The sequence below is a fragment of the Balaenoptera ricei genome, chromosome 2 (genome assembly GCF_028023285.1).
Source record: "Balaenoptera ricei isolate mBalRic1 chromosome 2, mBalRic1.hap2, whole genome shotgun sequence".
NCBI classification, from domain to species: domain Eukaryota; kingdom Metazoa; phylum Chordata; class Mammalia; order Artiodactyla; family Balaenopteridae; genus Balaenoptera; species Balaenoptera ricei.
Window position 1 is genome coordinate 2,161,443 of NC_082640.1, and position 24,997 is coordinate 2,186,439.

General features: G+C 37.8%; 1 protein-coding gene across 3 annotated transcripts in view; it reads left to right on the forward strand.

Annotated features, from left to right (window-relative positions):
• MTPAP (mitochondrial poly(A) polymerase) overlaps positions 1 to 24,997 on the forward strand; it is a 100,501-nt gene that overhangs the window by 25,271 nt on the left and 50,233 nt on the right. The window contains exons 7-12 of one of the 3 annotated variants that reach the window (XR_009499891.1): positions 2,043 to 2,135; positions 2,216 to 2,289; positions 3,977 to 4,679; positions 5,677 to 5,743; positions 7,084 to 7,193; positions 7,595 to 7,693. Coding sequence is in view for 1 of the 3 variants with exons in the window: in XM_059909335.1 (XP_059765318.1) it covers positions 2,043 to 2,135; positions 2,216 to 2,289; positions 3,977 to 4,312 (503 nt within the window). In the remaining 2 variants the exon portion in view is untranslated. Of the gene's footprint in view, positions 1 to 2,042; positions 2,136 to 2,215; positions 2,290 to 3,976; positions 4,962 to 5,676; positions 5,744 to 7,083; positions 7,194 to 7,594; positions 7,694 to 24,997 lie in introns of those variants that run through there. The other 2 variants (XR_009499888.1, XM_059909335.1) reach the window with 2 other exon arrangements.

Genomic DNA, 24,997 nt, shown 5'->3' on the forward strand with positions numbered 1-24,997 from the left:
ATCTTAATTTTTTTCATATAGTTTTTAAGTTCACTTAAGGGGAAGAACTCTATTATGAGTTAAGGTGCTTACATGGCTATTTTTTCCACAGCTGAGAAAGTTTGTATTTAGTTAAGAATTTTTGCCAGTGTTTGATACAGTACATTTAAGAAGAAAGTCATTGCCACGGGAATTAACGAACAGTAATAGGGTATCTTACGTCTGAGTAGGTTGAGAACCGCTTCTCTGTGGCAGCACCGTCCAGTAGAACTTCTGTGATCATGTTGTACATTAGGGCAGCCACTTGTTATCTGTGGCTATCAGGCACTTGAAATATGGTTAGTGTGACTGAGGAACTGAATTTTTAATCTTAATGGCCGCATGTGTCTAGTGGCTGTTATATTGGACTGTGTAGCTGTTGTTTGGGTGATAGTTTAATAGCAGAAAAACAGGGGCGAGAGAAAAAAGGGGAAGACTTTAACAGCTGAGTTGTTTCGTAGGTTTGAATGCCTTGGGGATTTTGAAAAAACAAAAATGGCCATATCTTAAATCAGAGGATAATTTTTGTCCTTTAAGTTTTACTACTTTGTTAAAAACTCTTTTAGTGAAGACCAGCAGTCGTAGACATAGTCTGTTTTTCATCACTGTACATTCCTAGAAATACTTTAATGTAGAAATACTTTAATGTGGATCTCATTTTTCTATTAGAATTATATTTCTGGGGGAAAAAAAGGACATAGCAGCTAAAAGAGCATCAATATATGTGACTGGCCTGTGTCACAAAAAATACAAACTGTTGATAATTTGAAATAATAAAACATATGCCCAGGTCCCATACAAAGTAGATCTAAGTGGAACTGTATATAAGTTCTTCAGTTGTAGAGTAGAGTACATAAAATTTGCTACTAAAATTAATAGCAATTAATTTTAGAATCTAGAATTAATGGTAGAATCTGGAATGCTTTTTGAATACTTAAGTCAGTAACTCAGGTCTTAACCAAAAAATAACCAAAATCATAAAAAAGGGGAGACAGAAGTTTGAAGGAACCTTGTTTATCTCTTTCTAAATTTCTTTCTGGCTGTTACAGATAAGCACTCAAAGTCAAATACCAGCGATCATTCAGATGCTTGGTTATGTGCCCGCTGTACGCTGGACTCTGTCGTTGTGGACTGGACGGGGGCGTGGGGGGGGGAGGGAAGGTCATCACTGCCTTGATTGGACAGTGGCCTCTGTAGCCCCAGACCGGGGTAAGGGAGCAGACAGCATGCACGCAGTCATAGCACAGTCGGGCAAGTGCCGATGGAGCACGGAGCAGAAAGGCTGGAGCGCCAGCTTGGCGTTAGGGAAGGCGAAAGCCGTTTTTAGGTGGCCATTGATTAGACTTTTCAGAATGGGAATTTGCCTGCACGTTGTGCAGTGGAAGGTAGGTTAAAATGGTTGCGGGATTTCATGGTAGCTGTATGTTTATTGATAACTAAGGAAAGGATTACCTCTGAAGACGTAAATACTGTTAGGAAAGGTGAATGTTTAAGTCCACTGTGCTGTTAAATGTGGTACTGAATCCCAGTCACTCTAGAGGCCTGCATCTTAGAAATTACTGGAAGGTTTTCAAAATTCTTAGAACATTCAATTTGTACGTATCGTGGATGAATTGTTGAAAGTAAACGCACAAAAGGGTGATAAGAATTAACATGGAAATCTAAATTAAATATTATTGATCAAAGATAGTGCCAAGATTTAAGTTGGTGAAAGATGGGAACTGTCCTCATTTTCAGCTAGAAAACTGATGACCTCAAAAGATAGATTAGGAATCATCGAGTGTTGATAGACAATTCTAGTTTGCTAAAGTACATGTGAAGTTAATTTTACCGAAGTAAAATTGCTCTCAAATCTTTTTTAATGGAGTTTTAATCCTACTAACCATCTATACTATATATAAAAAACACTGACTAATAATAGGACACATTTATCTATAACTTTGATTTATGTGATTATAGATTTCTGAAGTAGGGAATATCTTTGAAATAGAATGTTAAATATTTTTCCTTTCTGTTTATTTAAGATGCAGAAGATAAGTGTATAATAGAAGGCCACAACTGTACATTTGTTCGCGACTTCAGTAGAATTAAACCTTCAGGAAACGCAGAAACACTAGGTAGGTGTTTTCTTTTTCTTTGTTCCTTTTTGCACTGAAACAGACTTTCTTATTATTTTCCTTGTTTTATTTTCTTACAGAATTACTACTGAAAGAATTTTTTGAATATTTTGGAAATTTCGCATTCAATAAAAATTCCATTAATATTCGACAGGTAAATACTGTTTCAATGTTTGGTTATTAGGTATATGGTCTTCTACTGCACTAATATTTAACGAGTTTAGTTTTCAAAGCACCGTAACAAATGTCATTGCGTGTCACCTCTATGGTGATAGAGAGTAATGAGAAAACTGGTGCCCTAGTGGAGATGCATGACTTGGCTAAGACCAGTCATCTAGTGTCTGGAGGAGCAACGGCCACCTCTTTTCAACATCTGCCTTTGTCACTTTGCCAAGTAACTTTGTGTCACTTACTACTAATACTGTGTCCTTGAAAATGTGGAATATGTTCTGAAAGTTTTTTAGAGAGCATGATTTTACATATAGTTCTCTTTAAACTGGATTTGGGTTTCTATGAAAGAAACAGAATACCTAGTCCCAAAGATAGATTTTAATGATTCCCTCAGTTTGAGCCCTTAGGGTTTAAATTACTTAGGCAAGTGAATTATGATTTGGGTTCATCTGAGTAGCTGGAATGACAGACATTTTCCATAAAGAGAATCTATCAGAGTAAACCCTGAGCAAAACTTGTTTGCACGTGGGAGATACTTGAGATGGCGCTCCGGGTCTGTTCTGCTCAGCATGTGGGTATCTGGTTACAGCCCTTAGAAGACTGGCTTCGTAAAACACATACTCAGATATTCTGTTTTTGTTTCTTCACCTCTCCTTTTTTCATTCTTCCCTAACCCTTATCCTGCTCATGGAGGTCTTGTTTTTAACAAATAAAAAAGAAAGAAAGTGTGGGGTTGGGAGAGGGTAGAGGCACAGAGCTCTGGACTGCAGTCTAGGAGGAAAAGGGCACGGAACATAGGGAGTTCTTCACCCTTTCTGTACCCTTACCCCTTAAGGTTCAGAGATGATGGTCAGGCAGGACCCTGCTGGGCAGTGGCTTGAGAGGAGTTAGGGAATTAACAGGGGCTGCTCGCACTGGAGACCTGACTACTGGTTTTGCAATATCTGAGTCCTATATGTGGTATCATTCGGGAGAGGAAAAGATGATATGGGCTAGTGGATCACTGATGTTTGTGTGGCTCGTAGCTCTAGCTTTTCTTTTTATTTCTGTATCTTACCTGGCAGAGCTTTAAGTTGGATCTTTAGGAATGTAGATGGGAAACGTCTAGTGTTTTTAAATGAATAATCCTTTGTTCCTTCTCTTCCTTTCTCATTTCATACTTGTGCAACATTAATTACTATATTTAATTTAAGGCTTCTGATTTTGTGTGCTTCTATTCCCACTGTAATAAGTATGTTTTTAGCAAGTTTCAAACATAACTGTATCTTATTTTCTGCCATTTTTCTTTTTCATATTTTTTTTCCTTCCCAGCTCTATTCTGTTAGGTAAATGTTGTGTTATTTTAAAAATACTTTTATTGGTTGACTCAGTCCAGACACCTCTCATCGGAGCAGTGACATCAGCATCCATAGCTAATAAAGCTAATTTATTTTTCTCTAAAGAATATTCATAAAACTACAGTGGAAAAAATCAGTCCGAAGTACACACACACATATACACTAACTCATAACATGCATATATACCCAGTCCCCTTGGGGAAGAAATTCTTTACTCTGTAAAGTTAATGCTGGTATTTTATGCATTTTTGACGTTTTATTAAACCAAACAGTTTTTATATCTGAGCCCTTCATATATTTATACATCTTTTTCTTCCTTGTAATTATCTATAGGGAAGGGAACAAAACAAACCTGAATCTTCTCCACTGCACATTCAGAATCCTTTTGAAACTTCTCTCAACATTAGCAAAAATGTAAGTCAAAGTCAGCTGCAAAAATTTATAGATCTGGCCAGAGAAAGTGCCTGGATTTTACATCAGGAAGATAGAGATCGCCTTTCGCCATCTAATAATCAGCCCTGGGGGCTGGCAGCCCTGCTGCTACCTTCTGTAGCAAATAGTACGTCTCTTGCCAAGAAGAAAAAGAAGCCTGCAAGTGAAAGAATTAAAAACTTGTTGGAATCCATAAAAAGTAGCAGTACAGAAAATTCCACAGCCACCAACGGGTAAAGAGCAGTTAGTACTCAGGCATAATGGCTGCTCCTTTGCTTTCAGAACTGGTTTTATCCTATAAGATGATCTCTGGACTACCTGGAAGAATGGTGTGAAATTCTGGCAGATCACACTTTGCTCGGATGTCTCTCTTTTCATGATCTTCTCATTGGGCCCCTTAAACTGGTCTGACATTCTGCGATGTTTTCAGTCTGAAAGCCAGTGGCACTGTATTAAAACGCTAGCCATGGGAACAGGTGAAAGAAGATTGGAATGTACTTCAGATAAAATATACAAAGCAAGTGGGAAGAATCAGTTTTACAGTCAAACCATTGTTGAAATCTGCATCAGTCTCTGGGTGTAAATCATTTAGAAGGACTTCTAGGTATGTACATACGCAGGCAATGAATACAATAAAGCTGCAGAATTTGATAGTACTCTTTAGTGTTGTATTCTTCAAAGTACTCTTATTCACATATAAATAAAAACAGATCGGTACTGATTTCCAAAAATGTTCATGTTTTTAAAACAGATGAAGGCAGACACTTCAGTTACTGCATTCTAGGTATTCTAAGCCAAATATATGAAAATATTGGTACACTGTATTTAAAAATATTATTTAGTTAATTTTTCTATTTTCAAAAATAAAATTCTTTCTCTACTAGTATGTGATATTGCCAATATTCCTTCACTTCTCTTTTAAGAATTCCTTTCTCCCTGTGGGGAATAGGTACGTATTGAAATATTATTTCCATTACATTCCCTGTAGAGTAACTTTTAAGTTTATGCAGCAAATACAGTGTTGGAAAATACACACTTGAGCCAGCTGACTTCATGGTGAATTACTCAGCCGCTTTGGGCCCCAGTTTTCTCTTCCGTTAAATGGGGATGATAATAGTGCCTCCTTCACCAGATGGCTGTGAAGGTTAGGTGAGGCCCATAGGAAAGTGCAAGGTCATGGGCCTGGCACTTAGCACATGTTTGTAATGTTTGTGGTATATAATTATTATTCTTGCTACTCAGAATACAGATGTAGCATTTGTACTGGTTTTCAAAATAGTTTCCCATCTAAATTTTAGGTCAGAAAACGATAATGAGCTCTGCTTGGGGCATTATGGGAAACTCATTAATAGAATTGTCATGAAGCAAGTAAGTTCTGTGCCCATGTGCCGTGCTATTTGATTTCATATCTGAAACCAACAAACAGGCATCAGTGTTCTTCTATACAGGCGGTGTCCTTAAATTAAAAGCCGTTTTTCATGTTTTTTAATTAGGTTAATTCTGTTGGGCCGGAAATCTGTATTGAGAGTTAAAAAGAGGTTTAAAAAGCATAAATATTTAATAAGAGTTTCTAAATGAAACGATTTTTTTTCTGTTCACAGATATTTGATTGGACATTTTCAGTTTTTGGTTGGTGTTAAGTCTAAAATGGTCATGTAAGCACATAAAGTATGTATCTGTGTTAGCACTTCTTTTCTTTTTTGTAATTTATAGAATAACTTTGACACTCTAGGTCTGTTACTTTTCAGAATGAGGTTTAATTATGGGATGAGTTTTAATCTACACTGATCTTTTTTTTATTTTTATTTTTATTTTTTTAATTTATTTTTGGCTGTGTTGGGTCTTCATTGCTGCGCAAGGGCTTTCTCTAGTTGCAGCGAGCGGGGGCTACTCTTCATTGCGGTGCCCGGGCTTCTCATTGCAGTGGCTTCTCTTGTTGCGGAGCACGGGCTCTAGGTGTGCGAGCTTCAGTAGTTGTGGCACGTGGGCTCAGTAGTTGTGGCTTGCAGGCTCTAGAGCGTAGGCTCAGTAGTTGAGTTGCGGCACGCAGGCTCGGTAGTTGAGCACAGGCTTAGTTGCTCTGTGGCATGTGGGATCTTGCCGGACCAGGGATTGAACCTGTGTCACCTGCATTGGCAGGAGGATTCTTAACCACTGTGCCACCAGGGAAGTCCCTACGCTAATCTTTTAACCTGAAGTTTTCATTCCAGTAAACTGCATATGACTACAAACAAATTTATTATGTTTTTTCATAAGTTCATTGTATCACTTACCAAATTTTTAAAAGATATTTTTTATTACATCTTAGGGGATAATCAGCAGTTATTTGTCATTGCCATTTCTTAGTTAAAACTAATTGCAGCAATAAAGGGAAGGAAAAATTTTCAAGGTTTTTATTTTCTAGCTATTATGAGGCTTTCATCCACTAACTCTCATGAACAATGAGTTTTATTCTCTGTGTGAAAGTAATTTTGATGTGAGCCTATCTGGATCAGATTGATTTCAGTATACATCATTCCTGATTTTATAGCCCACTAGTCTAATTCCTGGAGTTATTACCGGTTTTTAGGAAATCAGAGAATTGTCCAGACATTCTAGGAAAACAACGTATAATCTATCTCATTCACAAACCTTCAGTCATCATAAAGAGGAGGAGAGGATAAAAACAGTTGCAGTTGGACTTTCTTCCTGCTATCATTCACTACTTAGCTCTTTGTTTTTGCTCTAGGGTGGGACCAGAATTAGACTGTTTCAAGTCACTTCATGTTCCTAGAAATCACTTGGCCTTAGACATACAGCTCTATTCAATTCCTTACAGCCTGCTGCTGCGGTAGCAGGCAAATGCCACATTTACATGTATAAGTTAAACCTGCACAGAGAACATCTGCAGCAAAACCAGCAGAAAGAGCCACCAAGCGGTCGCAGCACGTCCGGGCAGCAGCTGTCTTGTCCACGCTCCAGAGTTTCGTGTTCAGTTGCTGAGTAGCTGTCCTAATGTCTCGGTTCAGCCCCTTCAGGAGCCGTCGTGGGAGGGGAACACGCAAAACGATGCCGCGAGGAAGAAACCGTTTCTACCGGATATGCTCAGGAGAGGCTGATGTTCGTCGAGTAGAATGGGGTAGGCTCGAAGGCACTGTGCTTCCTGTAGACGGAAGGAGGGGCCGTAGGGATGGCCGTTCTGGGAGCAGGAGGCAGTGTAAATGGGAGTCAGGAAGGCGCAACGCGCTGGGAGTGCGGGCCCTCCGGCCGGCGGGGGTGGGGTTTTTGCTCTGAGGCTCAGAGAGTCGAGGTTGAGCGAGGTGGTGAAGGACAGCGAGTTACGGAGGCTGAGTTTATTTTCAGCGGTGAAGCACTGAAGGTTTTTGTGTACGAGAGCAATAAAAGTTAGAGCAGTGCTTTAGATGATCAATCTGTTGATACCGAGTAGTTATCAAGCGCTGCTCCTTTCTTAGCAAATTTGAGTACCTTAGGTTCCATCATTGAGTCAGATAAAATTTGGCTGTTAAATTTTCCACACAGGTCCAGAAGCCGACTCTCATATACCTCACAAGAGTATTTAACAAGGAGGCAAAGTTTAAGTGGCTTAAAGCCATCATCAGGAAATATCATCAGGTCATGGTATGTAATATGTAAAGCCTTCCTAATGAGAAATTCTTTGCAGTATATACTTGGAAAGGAATGAAAACATGATCAGAAGTCACTTTTCACCTTGGGATGATGGTGGAAAATTTATTTTAAATACTTGAAAGGCTTATTTTAGTTTCCATGCTGAGTTCAATTTCTTGTGGATACATATTCCAACGAATATAAACATTACAGTGTTCCTCTGGAATTCCCATGGAGTAACTCCCAGAAAATGTCTATTTTAGATGGAATCTTTAATCTGAAATATCTATGATACAGGATATATAAATCACCACAAACTATTTTAAAAATACACTATTTATATTTCAAATGTGATCCCTTATGTTATCTGTGTGTATGTGTATCCACCCAACTTTAAGTGCTCAGTGGAGTCAAAACTAGATTAAAGGCATTATTCACTTTTTCTGTCTCCTTTCAGATGAATACATTTAAACTTTTTTTTTTTTTTTTCACGGCAAAGTTTCTAATCTTTTAGGATAGGGCGCTGAGATGTTGTAAAAAGAGTGTTGGAAAGATGGGATTTGAAACAGTAAATGTTACACTGTGAAGAATACATAGTATGGTAAAATACCTAATTTGGAATAGAGCAAGTCCAACTTAATGAAAAATATAAATTATAAATGATATTTTCCGGGTTTATTTTGAAGTATGACACATTGAAAACTTACTATAATGGATGCCGTCAAATAAAATGGAGCAAGTTAATGAAAGATTTCAAATTAGGTTTGTGTTATGTTCTGTGTCACCAAAATTCATTAAGGTGTCAGGTACAGTGGAAGTCATACATTTTGAAGCTTCCTATTACAGAGTTACGGGTACTTGGCTTAGATTAATGGAGCCTAATGATTAGAGTTTTAATTAATCTTTGCTGAACTTACACATGGGCTCAGAGAGTGGTGTGAAATAACATTAACATCACTTTGTCTCAAAAACTGAGTAAAAGGTGGATTATGAAGCTGGCTGATGTCTTGCAGTGGAATTTGAAACTCAAAGCCTGATTTTTTTTTTTTACTTCATGTGAGATGTGTATTATAATTCTATAGATACGCCTGTCAGTATAAAACTAGCACAAGCTTCACCTTGTTTTTCTTCTTTAGCAATTAATTTTGGTGATTTTAGAAGGATTGTTTGTTTATGATTTATGTGATAGTGTCCCCTTTTCCCCCAGTTCTCTAATCAAACCTAAAGTAAGCATCTTGGGCATTTCCCTGCTTGATTCTTGGCATCACTGGTTGTAAAGCTCAGTTACCAGGACTGAGTGGTCTTCTTCAGCTTTCTATAATTGAGTTTTTAAAAAAGAGGATTACAGCATTTTTCGTGTATTTTTTATTTGATCAAAATATTTTTATATTTTGATTTCTTTCTTTTTAAAAAAAGTGATGACTAGAATAACAGTGAGCAGTGGCACTTCACTTAGCTGTTGTTAAGTGGTTAGATGGGTTCAAATAAACACATTGTTCATATAACACTGATTCCCAGAGCTTCATCCTCGTCTCTGGACATAGGACTGTCAAGTGACTATCTTAGCCCCGCCTCTAGAACGTCGTCATTATTGTGCACTGGACTTTGTGCTTTACTTCCAATTCAGCCTGTTTTGTTTGTTTGTTTGTTTGTTTGTTTGTTTATTTATTTAGGCTGCGCTGGGTCTTCACTGCGGCGCGCGGGCTGTTCGTTGCAGGATTCTCTCTAGTTGTGGTGCACGGGCTCAGTAGTTGAGATGTGTGGGCTCCAGGGCGCACGGGCCCAGTTGCCCCGCGGCACGTGGGATCTTAGCTCCCCAGCCAGGGGTCAAACCCGTGTCCCCTGCATTGCAAGGCGGATTCTCAGCCACTGGACCACCTGGAAAGTCCCTCAACCTGTTTTAAATTAAAATTCTTTTCTTCCTCAAAACTGGCTAACCTCATAATTGGCCCATTTCTGTTGTTGGTATCATTATTCTCTGCCACCGTAGCTCAGACTCTGGGATCCTTTTAGACTCGTTTCTTTTTTTCACCTTGTTTAATTAATCTATTTCTGTTGCCATTAGCTTAGTTTATGTCATTACCTCTCTTCTAATTTAATACAATAATGTATTAGCTAGTTTCCCAACTCACTGTTTTCCCTCTTCTGTGTACCCATGTAAACCATCAATTTTCAAAGGAATAGGAGTCAAAGTACCTTTTATGGTAAATTAATATTAAATTATATGTGTTTATTTATTGCAATTCTAAAGATACCTTGGAATTGTACAGAGCTTTAAGGTCATTCTAAATATCAGGTGTACAAAACAGATACCAATTGAAGGTTCTAATTAGTAAAAAGCACTGGATTTTTTTCTGTAACATCAAAATGTCTTCAGTTTATAAACTCCACTGACTTCTGAAAGTTTTCGAACTTCTCTACTAATGACACTTAATCCCCCAAATACTGGTACAATGGAGTCATTCATTCAGTAGACATTTACCCATGATTGCTATGTACCAGACCCTCTAAATTGAGACATACCAAGAGATGGAAGGTTTGAATTGCTAGAAAAATGATTTTTGTTCTTGGATAGAAAGGCTTAGTATAAGGGTAACAGTTTTGCCTACATATCAATTAATGATGATGCAGTCAATTAAAATTCTATAAGAATTTTTTAAAGAAACTTGAAAGTCATTGGAAGTATATGAGGAAGAATAAACATACAAAAATAGGTAGGAGAAAAAAATTTTAAAAATTCAACAAATAACATTAAAATATAAGATGCAGTAATTAAAACAATACTACTGGTTTGAGATAGAAAACCAATGGAACAGTAACAGAAATATACTCAAGATATATAAGGGAATTTATAGTGATATGATAAAAGGCAACATTTCAAATCAATAGAAAGATGGATTATTCAGTAAATAGTGTTGGGACAATTGGTAGCTATTGGAAAAAAAAATAGTTTGATCCTAGTCTCACTCTAATACCCAAATAAATTCCAAGTGGGTTGGAATTTAAATGTGGAGGGGGAGAAAGTGAAATCATGAAGTAATAAAGAAACCCTGGATGAATGTTATGAACTCGGGATAGGGAAGGGTGCCTTTTCAAGTATGACATGCATTTATAAAAGAATACATTGATAAATTTGACTACTTTAAAATGGAAAGCTATGCCACAAAACAGCCATAAACAAAATTCTGATACTAATGGAAAAAGGGCCAATTTTTCTAATAATGAGCTCCACAAATGTATAAGTAATAGGCAAAACAAAGCTATATCATAGAAGCAATTAAAATGGACAAGTAAACAATAAAGATGGTCAAGCTTACTGATAATTATATAAAACCTTATTATTATGGAGAATTTTGAAGCCAGGCAAAAGTAAACTGAAAAGTATAATGAACTTGCATAAATCCATCACCTGTTTCAATAATTAACTCATGGCAAATTTGCTTTAATATATAACCCATTTACTTACCCAATCTGTATTATTTTAAGCATATTTCGGTCATTCTATCATTTTATCTGTAAATATGTCAGTTACTGCCAAAAGATAAGAGCTTTTTTCTAACATAATCACAAATCATTATTGAACCTAAGAACAAACAAAACAATAATTTTCTAGTATCTTCATATCTACTTAGAGTTCAGGTTTCCAATTGTCTTATGGATGTCACAGTTGTTTTTTCCCAAGACTGTTTGTTTGAATTGTGATCCAGTTACGTACGGTCCCCATGTTGTGATTGGTTGACCTGTTTCTGAAGTCGCTTGAATTCTTAGGTTTACACTTCATCTCTTTTTTTTCTTTTGCGATTTATTGAAGATATGGGGTTATCTGTCTTAGGGAGTTTCCCACAACATGGATGGTGATGATTTTGTTGGCGCAGATGATTCTGTGCTGTGGAGTTGTTCAACATTAATGACATAAAAATATTTATCAGTTTTAGAAAACTTTCAATCATGTTCTTTCCTGGTTTTTTCTAACATCTTTGTCTCTTCATTGTGGGTATTTCTAACCTATATTACAGCTTACCAATTTTTTTCTTTAGAGGTGTCTAATTTTTTAAACCCATTCATTCAATTCTCAATTTCGGTAGGGTTTTTTTTTTTTTTTTTCAGTTCTAGAATTTCCATCTGGTATTTGAAATTATTTTTTCTAATTTTCTGACAGAATTCTGAGTCTCATCTTTGATTTTCTTATAAAGTCTGTCTGATAAGTTGATTGATTTGGTCTGCTTCTGTGTTTCGTGATGCTGACTTCTCTTCTAGGATTCCTGACTGGTGGTGTTTTGTGTGTTGACATTGTATGTGGAAAATAGATTCCTTGAAGGAGGGTGATGTTGATTTCCCTTCAGAATGGATTTATTTTTGCTTCTGGAAGGTGGGTGGAAGTACATATGATCCTGGATCACTGTGCTCCAGAAGGGGCTTGAGATTTTGAAATTGGATTCAGTTCCAGATTCTAGCCTCGCCCAAAGCCAGGAGGGCTCAGCGGGGCCCCTTCTCCTCTTTAGGTCCTGAGCTCCCTTTCCCTGCGATCCTTCTGAAAGCCCTGCTCAGCTCCGATTGCCTCGTCCGCAGGCATCCCTGTGGGGAAAGCGGTCCCACGTGCTAGGCTCGCCTAGTGTAGGTCTGCGTCTCTGCAGTCCTGTAGGTTTTCACTGCCTTGATAGCGTTTGGATGCTTTCAAGCAACTTTTTGTCTTGCCCAGCTGCAAAGACAGCTGAGAGAGAGAGAGAGAGAGAGAGTTGGCGTGTACTGCCTAGACTGCCGTTACTGGAAGCCACTGAGTTCTTTTTGATTCCAGCTTCTGATCCCACGTGTGTGTGTGTGTGTATATATATATATATTTCTTTTTTTAAAAAATTTTATAGGAATGATGTATACTGTTCATTTAGTTTACTTCCTTCTAAGGGGCTTTCACATGATGTCTCCGTTGCCGAAAAGCCTTGGTTGGGCTTTACCTAGCAGTGCGGACACCTGGCTGGAGTGAAACCTAGCTCACCCTTGAGGAAACAGGGTTCTGCAGGTGTTGTTCTGTGCTCGCCTTCAGAAATCAGAAATTTCCAGCTTTTATTTCTGGATTGTGATTTCCTCATAGAGGATTTTGTCCATGCCAATTGAAAGTTTAAATTTATGCCATGTGTGAATGAGTGGCAAAGCGCCCAAAAAAGAATGGGAAAAATATCTTCTTTTTCCAACCATGTTCAGACACCTCAAACAACTGTGAAATACAATTTTTCTTCCAGTTTTCCAAAATATTTATCTGGGCTGAGACCAAGAATGAAAGCATTTTAGGCCAAAAGGCTCCTTGGAAATTTTATGATTTATAATAGAGTTCCCTTTTGAATTTTAGGCATATGTTATTAGAGTATCTTATTTATGAACACAAGATTTTAGTGCATTTTTACATCAGTGAAATAACTCATGTTTCTTTTCTATATTATGAGTTATTTTTCTAATATTTAACTTTCATATTTGTAGTTTTTCGGCTATATTATCAGCCTATATTTGTTTAGGTAACAGAGAGGTAGCAATTAAAAATAGCTATCATAATTTTGAGTTAGTTTTCAACTTATAATTTGCTACATGTATTCTAGCATTGCCATATTGCCAGAAACCTTAATTCAGGTCTCTAAATATTTAATAAAATCATTTTGAAAACTGAAATTATTTGGTGTTTTTATCTTGGTTGCTCTGAACAAAGCCAGTACTTCAAACTTCTCCTCGCCACTTCAGGGTGAAAATTGTGTTAAGTAGTATTTGAATTTAAATGTGGTTTAAAATATTTCTTAATTCTAAAGCCCTCTGTAGTTTCTGTTTTCTAAGCAATATTAGCTATATTTGATCTTCTAGATGAAGAAAGATTTGACTGTGATTAAATATGTACAGTACCATCCTGGAATAAATTTTATTCATAGATTAATAAAATATGTGCAGCGTGATTTAGGAGAAAATATTTTAGGCCATTAAATTTAGTTACATAAGCTACGGTATGTTTTAAATTCTGTGCAATGAAATCTGTTTTGCTTTAAAAATAAAAAGTTCATTGCACTGGAAAATGTGGAGTATTTGTTTCCCAAGACCATCAAAAGCATACCCGGTCACATATTTAGGAAAATTTTGAAGCACTAGTTTTAGCCTATCAATTTAATGGCATTTGTTATGATTGTCTGATTTTCTTATCTGTACTTAAAAGCCTTAAGAGCACTCTTAATACTTGCTTTGGTCACATTTCTTACAGTACATCGGTTTGAATGCAGCTCTTTTCTCTGACATGGAATAAGTATAGGACCTAGCACAGTACTTGGCACATATTTGGTAATCGATAAACATTGCCTTCTTTCCCTTATCCCACCCCCGTTCTTAGCCCATGATTTTAAAGGTATTAAGAAATAAAAATAGTACTAGGAAAAATTTAAGAGCTCAGCTTCCATTTAAAAATTTTAAACTTCTTTTTCTAAAAGAAGGATTCAAAATTAATGCATGGTGTTGTAGGCAGGGTTCTATGATGGCCTCAAGATTCCCACCCTCTGGAGGACACACCCTGGGTAACCCGCTCTCCTTGAGTGTGATCAGACCTGTGAGTCACTCCCTTGATTGGGTTGTGTTACATGGCGAAGGTGATGGTTGAATCATTCTGTGATTATTACCTGATATGACTCCTTAGCAGACTGGAGAGAGAAATTTCTGCTGGCTTCGAAGAAGTAAGCTGCCTCACTGTGGATGGCCACGTGGCTGGGACCTGAGGGTGGCTTCTAAGAGCCGAGAGCAATCCCCACCAACAGCCAGCAAGCAATCAGGGACCTTGGTCCCAGCCACAAGGAAACTGTGAGATAAGAAACAAATGTAGGGGCTTTTAAGAGCATCCTGAGCATAGGGGAGATGACGCCTTGGCCAATACATCGATTTTAGCCCTCTAAGACTGAGTAGAGGACCAGTTAAATCGATTTCTGACTCAAGCCACAGAAACTGAGAAAATCAGTGTATATTGCTTTAAGCTGCTAAGTTCGTGGGAGTTTGTTATGCAGTAATAGAAAATCAATACATGAGGGAGAACCTCCTATGTGAAAGTTAAATCATTGTTTATTCACTTTTCAGTGTAAGTATCTTTGTTCAGGACGGCAGTCAGAGGATGAAGATTGATGTGAGAAATCATCCTCATCAGCAAACAATCCAAGGTTATAGCTGTGGTCTGAATAAAGGCCCCAACTGTGTCTTTGTTCTAATCCCAGAAACTGAGCATGTCACTTTATGTGGCTAGAGGGACTTTGTGGGTGTGATTAAGTTAAAGGCCCTGAGATGGGGAGATTATTCTGGATTTTCCAAGTGGCCGCAATATAATCATAAGGGTCAGTAGGAGGAAAGAAGATGTGATGAGGGATTCAGAGGTCAGGTGGAGAAGTATTTGAAGATGCTGCACTGCTGTCTTTGACGATGGAAGAAGGGCATGAGCCAAGGCCTGTGGGCAGCCTCTGGAGGCCAGAAAAGGCAAGGAAGCAGATTCTGCATGAGGAAGCAGCCCTGCTGACACCCTGATTTGAGGACTCTGACTCCAGAGCTGTAAGTCAAGAAACCTGTGGTGTCTTAAGCCACTACATTTGTGGTGATTTGTGCAGCAGTAGGAAAATAGTACACAAGATATCTGAGAGAAGCCTGTTACATCAAAGAAGCCAAAACAGTGATTCGTAGGGCACAAACTATACGGGACGAAGAACACCTCAAAGATAAAAACTTTAGTAGTTGTTTTTTGGGGGTTCTAGGATTGAGACCTCCTAGTCTGCCATCTTGCTAATGTCCTATGTGTATCTTCTTCATTACGTTCGTATTATCTACTTATAGCTTTATATACTTTATATATATTCTTTTTTTCAACTTTATTACATATTTTATTAAAACTGAGAGGACATTTAATGTAAGTTGTACCCAAAATGCTATCATTCAAAATCTTAAGACACCAACAATTGTAAATTGGATCTGCATTTCAGAAATGTTAAAATGTGTGTGTATGGGGGTAGGGGGTGGAGATCAGGGAGAGGCATCTTAGAATCAATGCAATGCAGCAGATACCTCCAAATTCCTTTGCCAAGTGATTGTAAAAACTTTCCCTCCAACCAGAAATACAAAAATTCAAAATTTCCACATCGCTACAAAAACTTAGAGAGTTTGATGATACGGCTTAAAAAGAAAAACCCTGCAGTTCCCTAAGCACATTTTCAAAATATTTATAGTTAATTTGTGTTCCCTCTAGTGTAAATTGCTGTTGCCATTTTTCTACTCAGTTTTGTCTTTTCCCTATTAATTTTAAGAGCTTTTAATATATTCTAGCTTTATTCATTGTGAATATTGTCTGTCATATTCTGGATTGGTTTTGTAATTATTTTTTACATTTTTCTAATTATCTCTTTCTTCACCAAATCAACTCTTATTTACTTAAGTTTTATAACCAGTCTTCACATCTTATAGGTGTTTCATCCCTGTTCTTCTTATTCAAAATTGTCTTGCCTATTCTGGGCTTCAACATTTCTTTGTGAATATTAAGGTCTGTTTGTCAAGTTTTATGAACAAAAATCTTTGAAATTATATTGATTGTATAGATTAACCTTCAACATTTCCATCTTTATTATAGTGCATTTTCCCATCCATGAACGTGGTATACCTCTCCAACTGGTCTTCCTTTATATCCTTCAATAAAGTATGAAACTTGTCCTCATAAAGCATTTGCAGATCTTTTGTTAGATTTATTCTATGGAATGTTATTTTTTGTTAGCTACTTGGAGTAAGACATTAAAACTACATTTCCTAACTTATTGTTGGTGGTGTTCAAATACACTAATTTTATTTGACTTTGTATCCATAATTTAAAAAAAAGACAAATAGCTTGCCTAGATGGTCTCTTAATTTTCTTATGTAGATAATCATATCAAATGCAAATGTTTCTTCCAGGAATTTCCCTATTATTTCTAGTTTGCTAACATTTTTTTTTTAACATCTTTATTGGAGTACAATGGTGTGTTAGTTTCTGCTATATAACGAAGTGAATCAGCTATACATATACATATATCCCCGTATCCCCTCCCTCTTGTGTCTCCCTCCCACCTTCCCTATCCCACCCCTCTAGATGGTCACAAAGCACCGAGGTGATCTCCCTGTGCTACGTGGCTGCTTCCCACTAGCTATCTGTTTTACATTTGGTAGTGTATATATTTCCGTGTCACTCTCTCACTTTCTCCCAGCTTACCCTTTCCCCTCCCTGTGTCCTCAACTCCATTCTCTATGTCTGCGTCTTTATTCCTGTCCTGCCGCTAGGTTCTTCAGAACCTTTTTTTTTTTAGATTCCATATATATGTGTTAGCATATGGTATTTGTTTTTCTCTTTCTGACTTACTTCATTCTGTATGACAGACTCTAGGTCCATCCACCTCACTACAAATAACTCAATTTCATTTCATTTTATGGCTGAGTAATATTCCATTGTATATATGTGCCACATCTTCTTTATCCATTCATCTGTCAGTGGACACGTAGGTTGCTTCCATGTCCTGGCTATTGTAAATAGAGCTGCAATGAACATTGTGGTACATGACTCTTTTTGAATTATGGTTTTCTCAGAGTATATGCCCAGTAGTGGGATTGCTGGGTCGTATGGTAGTTCTATTTTTAGTTTTTTTAAGGAACCTCCATACTGTTCTCCATAGTGGCTGTATCAGTTTACATTCCCACCAACAGTGCAAGAGGGTTCCCTTTTCTCCACATCCTCTCCAGCATTTATTGTCTGTAGATTTTTTGATGATGGCCATTCTGACTGGTGTGAGGTGATACCTCATTGTAGTTTTGATTTGCGTTTCTCTAGGGATTAGTGATGTTGAGCATCCTTTCATGTGTTTGTTGGCAATCTGTATATCTTCTTTGGAGAAATGTCTATTTAGGTCTTCTGCCCAGTTTTGGATTGGGTTTTTTGTTTTTTTAATGTTGAGATGCATGAGCTGCTTGTAAATTTTGGAGATTAATCCTTTGTCAGTTGCTTCATTTGTAAATATTTTCTCCCATTCTGAGGGTTCTCTTTTCATCTTGTTTATATTTTCCTTTGCTGTGCAAAAGCTTTTAAGTTTCATGAGATCCCCTGTGTTTATTTTTGTTTTTATTTTCATTTCTCTAGGAGGTGGGTCAAAAAGGATCTTGCTGTGATTTATGTCATAGAGTGTTCTGCCTATGTTTTCCTCTAAGAGTTTTATAGTGTCTGGTCTTACATTTAGGTCTTTAATCCATTTTGAGTTTATTTTTGTGTATGGTGTTAGGGAGTGTTCTAATTTCATTCTTTTATATGTAGCTGTCCAGTTTTCCCAGCACCACTTATTGAAAAGGCTGTCTTTTCTCCATTGTATATTCTTGCCTCCTTTATCAAAAATAAGGTGACCATAGGTGTGTGGGTTTATCTCTGGGCTTTCTATCCTGTTGCATGGATCTGTATTTCTGTTTTTGTGCCAGTACCATACTGTCTTGATTATTGTAGCTTTGTAGTATAGTCTGAAGTCCAGGAGCCTGATTCCTCCAGCTCCATTTTTCTTTCTCAAGATTGCTTTGGCTATTCGGGATCTTTTGTGTTTCCATACAAATTGTGAAATTTTTTATTCTAGTTCTGTGAAAAATGCCAGTGGTAGTTTGATAGAGATTGCATTGAATCTATAGATTGCTTTGGGTAGTATAGTCATTTTCACAATGTTGATTCTTCCAATCCAAGAACATGGTATATCTCTCCATCTGTTTGTACCATGTTTAATTTCTTTCATCAGTGTCTTATAGTTTTCTGCATACAGGTCTTTTGTCTCCTTAGGTAGGTTTATTCCTAGATATTTTATTCTTTGTGTTGCAGTGGTAAATGGAAGTGTTTCTTTAATTTCTCTTTCAGATTTTTCATCATTACTGTATAGGAATGCAAGAGATTTCTGTGCATTAATTTTGTATCCTGCTACTTTACCAAATTCATTGATTAGCTCTAGTAGTTTTCTGGTAGCATCTTTAGGATTCTCTATGTATAGTATCATGTTATCTGCAAACAGTGACAGCTTTACTTCTTTTCAGATTTGGATTCCTTTTATTTCTTTTTCTTCTCTGATTGCTGTGGCTAAAACTTCCAAAACTATGTTGAATAATAGTGGTGAGAGTGGATATCCTTGTCTTGTTCCTGATCTTAGAGGAAATGGTTTCAGTTTTTCAACATTGAGAATGATGTTGGCTGTGGGTTTATCATATATGGCCTTTATTATGTTGAGGTAGGTTCCCTCCTTGCCTACTTTCTGGAGGGTTTTTATGATAAATGGGTGTTGAATTTTGTCAAAAGCTTTTGCTGCATCTATTGAGATGGTCATATGGTTTTTCTCCTTCAATTTGTTAATATGGTTTATCACATTGATTGATTTGCCTATACTGAAGAATCCTTGCATTCCTGGGATAAACCCCATTTAATCATGGTGTATGATACTTTTAATGTGCTGTTGGATTCTGTTTGCTAGTATTTTGTTGAGGATTTTTACATCTATGTTCATCAGTGATATTGGCCTGTAGTTTTGTTTCTTTGTGACATCTTTGTCTGGTTTTGGTATCAGGGTGATGGTGGGCTTGTAGAATGAGTTTGGGAGTGTTCCTCCCTCTGCTATATTTTGGAAGAGTTTCAGAAGGATAGATGTTAGTTTTTCTCTAAATGTTTGATAGAATTCGCCTGTGAAGCCATCTGGTCCTGGGCTTTTGTTTGTTGTAAGATTTTTAATCACAGTTTCAATTTCAGTGCTTGTAATTGGTCTGTTTATATTTTCTATTTCTTCCTGGTTCAGTCTCAGAAGGTTGTGCTTTTCTAAGAATTTGTCCATTTCTTCCAGGTTGTCCATTTTATTGGCATATAGTTGCTTGTAGTAATCTCTAATGATTCTTTGTATTTCTGCAGCATCAGTTGTTACCTCTCCTTTTTCATTTCTAATTCTGTTGATTTGAGTCTTCTCCCTTTTTTTTCTTGATGTGTCTGGCTAATGGTTTATCAATTTTGTTTATTTTCTCAAAGAACCAGCTTTTAATTTTATTGATTTTGCTATTGTTTCATTCATTTTTTTTTCATTTATTTCTGATCTGATCTTTATGATTTCTTTCCTTCTGCTAACTTCGGCTTGTTTTTGTTCTTCTTTCTCTAATTGCTTTAGTTGTAAGGTTAGATTGTTTATTTGAGATGTTTCTTGTTTCGTGAGGTAGGTAGGATTGTATTGCTATAAACTTCCCTCTTAGAACTGATTTTGCTGCATCCCATAGGTTTTGGGTCATTGTGTTTTCATTGTCATTTGTTTCTAGGTAGTTTTTGATTTCCTCTTTAATTTCTTCAGTGATCTCTTGGTTATTTAGTAGTGTATTGTTTAGCCTTCATGTGTTTGTATTTTTTTACAGATTTTTTTCCTGTAATTGATATCTAGTCTCATAGCGTTGCGGTCAAAAAAGATACTTGATACGATTTCAATTTTTTAACATTTACCAAGGCTTGATTTGTGACCCAAGATATGATCTATCCTGGAGAATGTTCCGTGAGCACTTGAGAAGAAAATGTATTCTGTTGCTTTTGGATGGAATGTCCTATAAATATCAATTAAGTCCATCTTGTTTAATGTATCATTTAAAGCTTGTGTTTCCTTATTTATTTTCATTTTGGATGATCTCTCCATTGGTGAAAGTGGGGTGTTAAAGTCCCCTACTATGATTGTGTTACTGTTGATTTTCCTTTTTATGTCTGTTAGTATTTGCCTTATGTATTGAGGTGCTCCTATGTTGGGTGCATAAATATTTACAGTTGTTATATCTTCCTCTTGGATTGATCCCTTGATCATTATGTAGTGTTCTTCTTTGTCTCTTGTAAGAGACTTTATTTTAAAATCTATTTTGTCTGATATGAGAATTGCTACTCCAGCTTTCGTTTGATTTCCATTTGTATGGAATATCTTTTTCCATCCCCTCACTTTCAGTCTGTATGTATCCCTAAGTCTGAAGTGGGTCTCTTGTAGACAGCATATATACAGGTCTTGTTTTTGTATCCATTCAGCCAGTCTGTGTCTTTTGGTGGGAGTATTTAATCCATTTACATTTAAGGTAATTATCTATATGTATGTTCCTATTACCATTTTCTTAATTGTTTTGGGTTTGTTTTTGTAGGTCTTTTCCTTCTCTTGTGTTTCCTGTCTAGAGAAGTTCCTTTAGCATTTGTTGTAAAGCTGGTGTGGTGGTGCTGACTTCTCTTAGCTTTTGCTTGTCTGTAAAGGTTTTAATTTCTCCATCAAATCTGAATGAGATCCTTGCCAGGTAGAGTAATCTTGGTTGTAGGTTTTCCCCTTTCATCACTTTAAATATGTCCTGCCACTCCCTTCTGGCTTGCAGAGTTTCTGCTGAAAGATCAGCTGATAACCTCATGGGGATTCCCTTGTATGTTATTTGTTGTTTTTCCCTTGCTGCTTTTAATATTTTTTCTTTGTATTTAATTTTTGATAGTTTGATTAATATGTGTCTTGGCATGTTTCTCCTTGTATTTATCCTGTATGGGACTCTCTGTGCTTCCTGGACTTCATTGACTTATTTCCTTTCCCATACTAGGGAACTTTTCAACTATAATCTCTTCAAATATTTTCTCAGTCCTTTTCTTTTTCTCTTCTTCTTCTGGGATCCCCTATAGTTCGAATGTTGGTGCATTTGATGTTGTCCCAGAGGTCTCTGAGACTGTCCTCAATTCTTTTCATTCTTTTTTCTTTATTCTGCTCTGTGGTAGTTATTTCCACTGTTTTATCTTCCAGGTCACTTATCCGTTCTTCTGCCTCAGTTATTCTGCTATTGATTCCTTCTAGAGAATATTTAATTTCATTTATTGTGTTGTTCATCATTGTTTGTTTGCTCTTTAGTTCTTCTAGGTCCTTGTTAAACATTTCTTGTATTTTCTCCATTCTATTTCCAAGATTTTGGATCATCTTTACTATCATTACTCTGAATTCTTTTTCAGGTAGACTGCCTATTTCCTCTTCATTTGTTTGGTCTGGTGGGTTTTTACCTTGCTCCTTCATCTGCTGTGTGTTTCTCTGTCTTCTCATTTTAATTAACTTACTGTGTTTGGGGTCTCCTTTTCACAGGCTGCAGGTTCGTAGTTCCCATTGTTTCTGGTGTCTGCCTCCAGTGGGTAAGGTTGATTCAGTGGGTTGTGTAGGCTTCCTGGTGGAGGGGACTGGTGCCTGTGTTCTGGTGGATGAGGCTGGATCTTGTCTTTCTGATGGGCAGGACCACCTCTGGTGGTGTGTTTTGGGGTGTCTGTGATCTTATTATGATTTTAGGCAGCCTCTCTGCTAATGGGTGGGTTTGTTTTCCTGTCTTGCTAGTTGTTTGGCATGGGGTGTCCAGTACTGTAGCTTGCTGGTCATTGAGTGGAGCTCGGTCTTAGCGTTGAGATGGAGATCTCTGGGAGAGCTTTCACCGTTTGATATTACCTGGTGCCAGGAGGTCTCTGGTGGACCAATGTCCTGAACTCGGCTCTCCCACCTCAGAGGCGCAAGCCTGACACCAGGCTGGAGCACCAAGACCCTGTCAGCCACACTGCTCAGATGAAAAGGGAGAAGGAAATGAAAGAAAGAAAGGAAAAAAATATTAAAATAAAAAAATTTTGTAATTATTAAAAATTTAAAAAACTAAAACGTAATAAAAAAAGAAAAGAAAGAATGAAGAGAGCAACCAAACCAAAAAACAAATCCACCAATGATAACAAGCACTAAAAACTATACTTAAAAACAAAAACAAAAACAAAAAACACGGACAGACAGAACCCTAGGACAAATGGTAAAAGCAAAGCTATACAGATAAAAATCACACAGAAGCATACACATACTCACAAAAAAGAGAAAAAGGAAAATATATATATATATCTATATATAAAAAATAAAAAGAGAGCAACCAAATCAATAAATAATCTACCAATGAAAATAAACTCTAAATACTAAACTAAGATAAACATAAAACCAGAAACAAATTAGATGCAGAAAGCAAACCCCAAGTCTACAGTTGTTCCCAAAGTCCACTGCCTCAATTTCGGGTTGATTCGTTGTCTATTCAGGTATTCCACAGATGCAGGGTACATCAAGGTGATTGTTGAGATATAATCTGCTGCTCCTGAGGCTGCACAGAGAGATTTTCCTTTCTTTTCTTTGTTCGCACAGCTCCTGGGGTTCAGCTTTTGATTTGGCTCCGCCTCTGTGTTTAGGTCACCTGAGGGCATCTGTTCTTCACTCAGACAGGATGGGATTAAAGTAGCAGCTGATTAGGGGGCTCTGAATGCAGGGTGAGCCTGCGGCGCCAGAGGCCAGTGTGACATTGCTCCAGCCTCAGGCGCGCCATGTGTTCTCCTGGGGAAGTTGTCCCTGGATCACAGGACCCTGGCGGTGGCGGGCTGCATAGCCTCCCAGGATAGTGGATAGTGACCTGTGCTTGCACACAGGCTTCTTGGTGGCAGCAGCAGCAGCCTTAGCGTTTCATGCCCTTCTCTGAGGTCCGCACTGATAGCTGCAGCTCACGCCCGTCTCTGGAGCTCGTTTAGGTGGTGCTCTGAATCCCCTCTCCTTGTGCACCCCGAAACAATGGTCTCTTGCCTCTTAGGCAGGTCCAGACTTTTTCCCAGTCTCCCTCCCGGCTAGCTGTGGCGCACTAGCCCCTTTCAGGCTGTGTTCACACAGCCAACCCCAGTCCTTTCCCTGGTGTCTGACCTCTGAAACCGGAGCCTCAGCTCCCAGCCCCTGCCCGCCCCAGCAGGTGAGCAGACAAGCCTCTCGGGCTGGTGAGTGCTGGTCGGCACCGATCCTCTGTGCAGGAATCTCTTCGCTTTGCCCTCTGCACCTCTGTTGCTGCGCTCTCCTCCATGGCTCCAAAGCTTCCCCCCTGCCCACCCCCCATCTCCACCAGTGAAGGGGCTTCCTAGTGTGTGGAAACTTTTCCTCCTTCACAGCTCCCTCCCTGAGGTGCAAGTCCCGTCCCTATTCTTTTGTCTCTGTTTTTTCTTTTTTCTTTTGCCCTACCCAGGTACATGTGGAGTTTCTTGCCTTTTGGGAAGTCTGAGGTCTTCTACCAGCGTTCAGTAGGTGTTCTGTAGGAGTTGTTCCACATGTAGATGTATTTCTGATGTATTTGTGGGGAGGAAGGTGATCTCTACATCTTACTCCTCCGCCATCTTGAAGGTCTCGATATTTATATATATTCTTTATTGAGGTGTTCCTTCAAATCTTTTGTAATTAAAAAAGTGAGTTGTTTTCTTATTGGGGTTTGAATATTATTTATATATTTTGGTTACAAGTTCTTTATCAGGTATATTTTCTTTCAATCTGTAGCTTATCTTTGCATTATTTTAACAGTATCTTTTAAAGGGCCGAAGTTTTAGATTTTGATGAAGTTCAGTTTCTACATTTCTTCTTTTATGGATCATGCTTTTGGAGTCATATCTAATCTTTGCCTAATCCAAGGCAACAGATTTTCTCATTTGTTTTCTTTTAGATGTTTTACATTTTTACATTTTACATCTTGCAGATGTTTTATATTTTAAATTTAGTTTATGTTTCATTCTGAGTTAATTTTTATATGCGGTGTAGAGTATGGATTGAGTACCTTGTTTTGCATGCAGTTATCCATCAAATTGACTTCGTGCCATTGTCCATGAGAGTCATCATTGAAAATGGTAGGGTAGGGAACTCCAAAATGCCATCCCTCCCCTGAAACAAGGATTAAGCTGGCAAAATCTTTCAGAATCAACTTTTCTTGAAGTTTGAAATCTAACAACAAAAAAAAACTTAAAACAATGGGAGGATGCATAATGAAAAAGGAAGCTGCTGAATTTCAGGGAGGACTCTGTGGCCTTTTAATTCACCTGTTTGCCATTTCTTACTCCTGTGCTCGGCAGTGACTATGAAGATAGCAACCCACATACTTAGTTAGCTTCCTGGTGCAGAGGGAGTAATATGGACCCAGTTCTCAAATAATTGTGGTTATGTGTCTTGATCCGTTTGGTGACTCCCTGAGGAATCAACTCAAGGGCTTGGCTTTCTTTCATCTGCCTCAGACCCTTCTCAGAGACACATGAGATTCCCAGGAAACATTTGTCCAAAGCATTTAGTGACAAATATACTTGCTCTAGCTGCCTGGGGGTAAGAGATAACAATTAGGACAAGCAGTAGACACACTGAAAAATTCCAGGAAAGAAGAGACTGGGAAAGGAAATGCATAGGGATATAAGGGCTTTGAAAAGCTCTCAGGTATACAGGGAATCTAGAAAGCCACGCA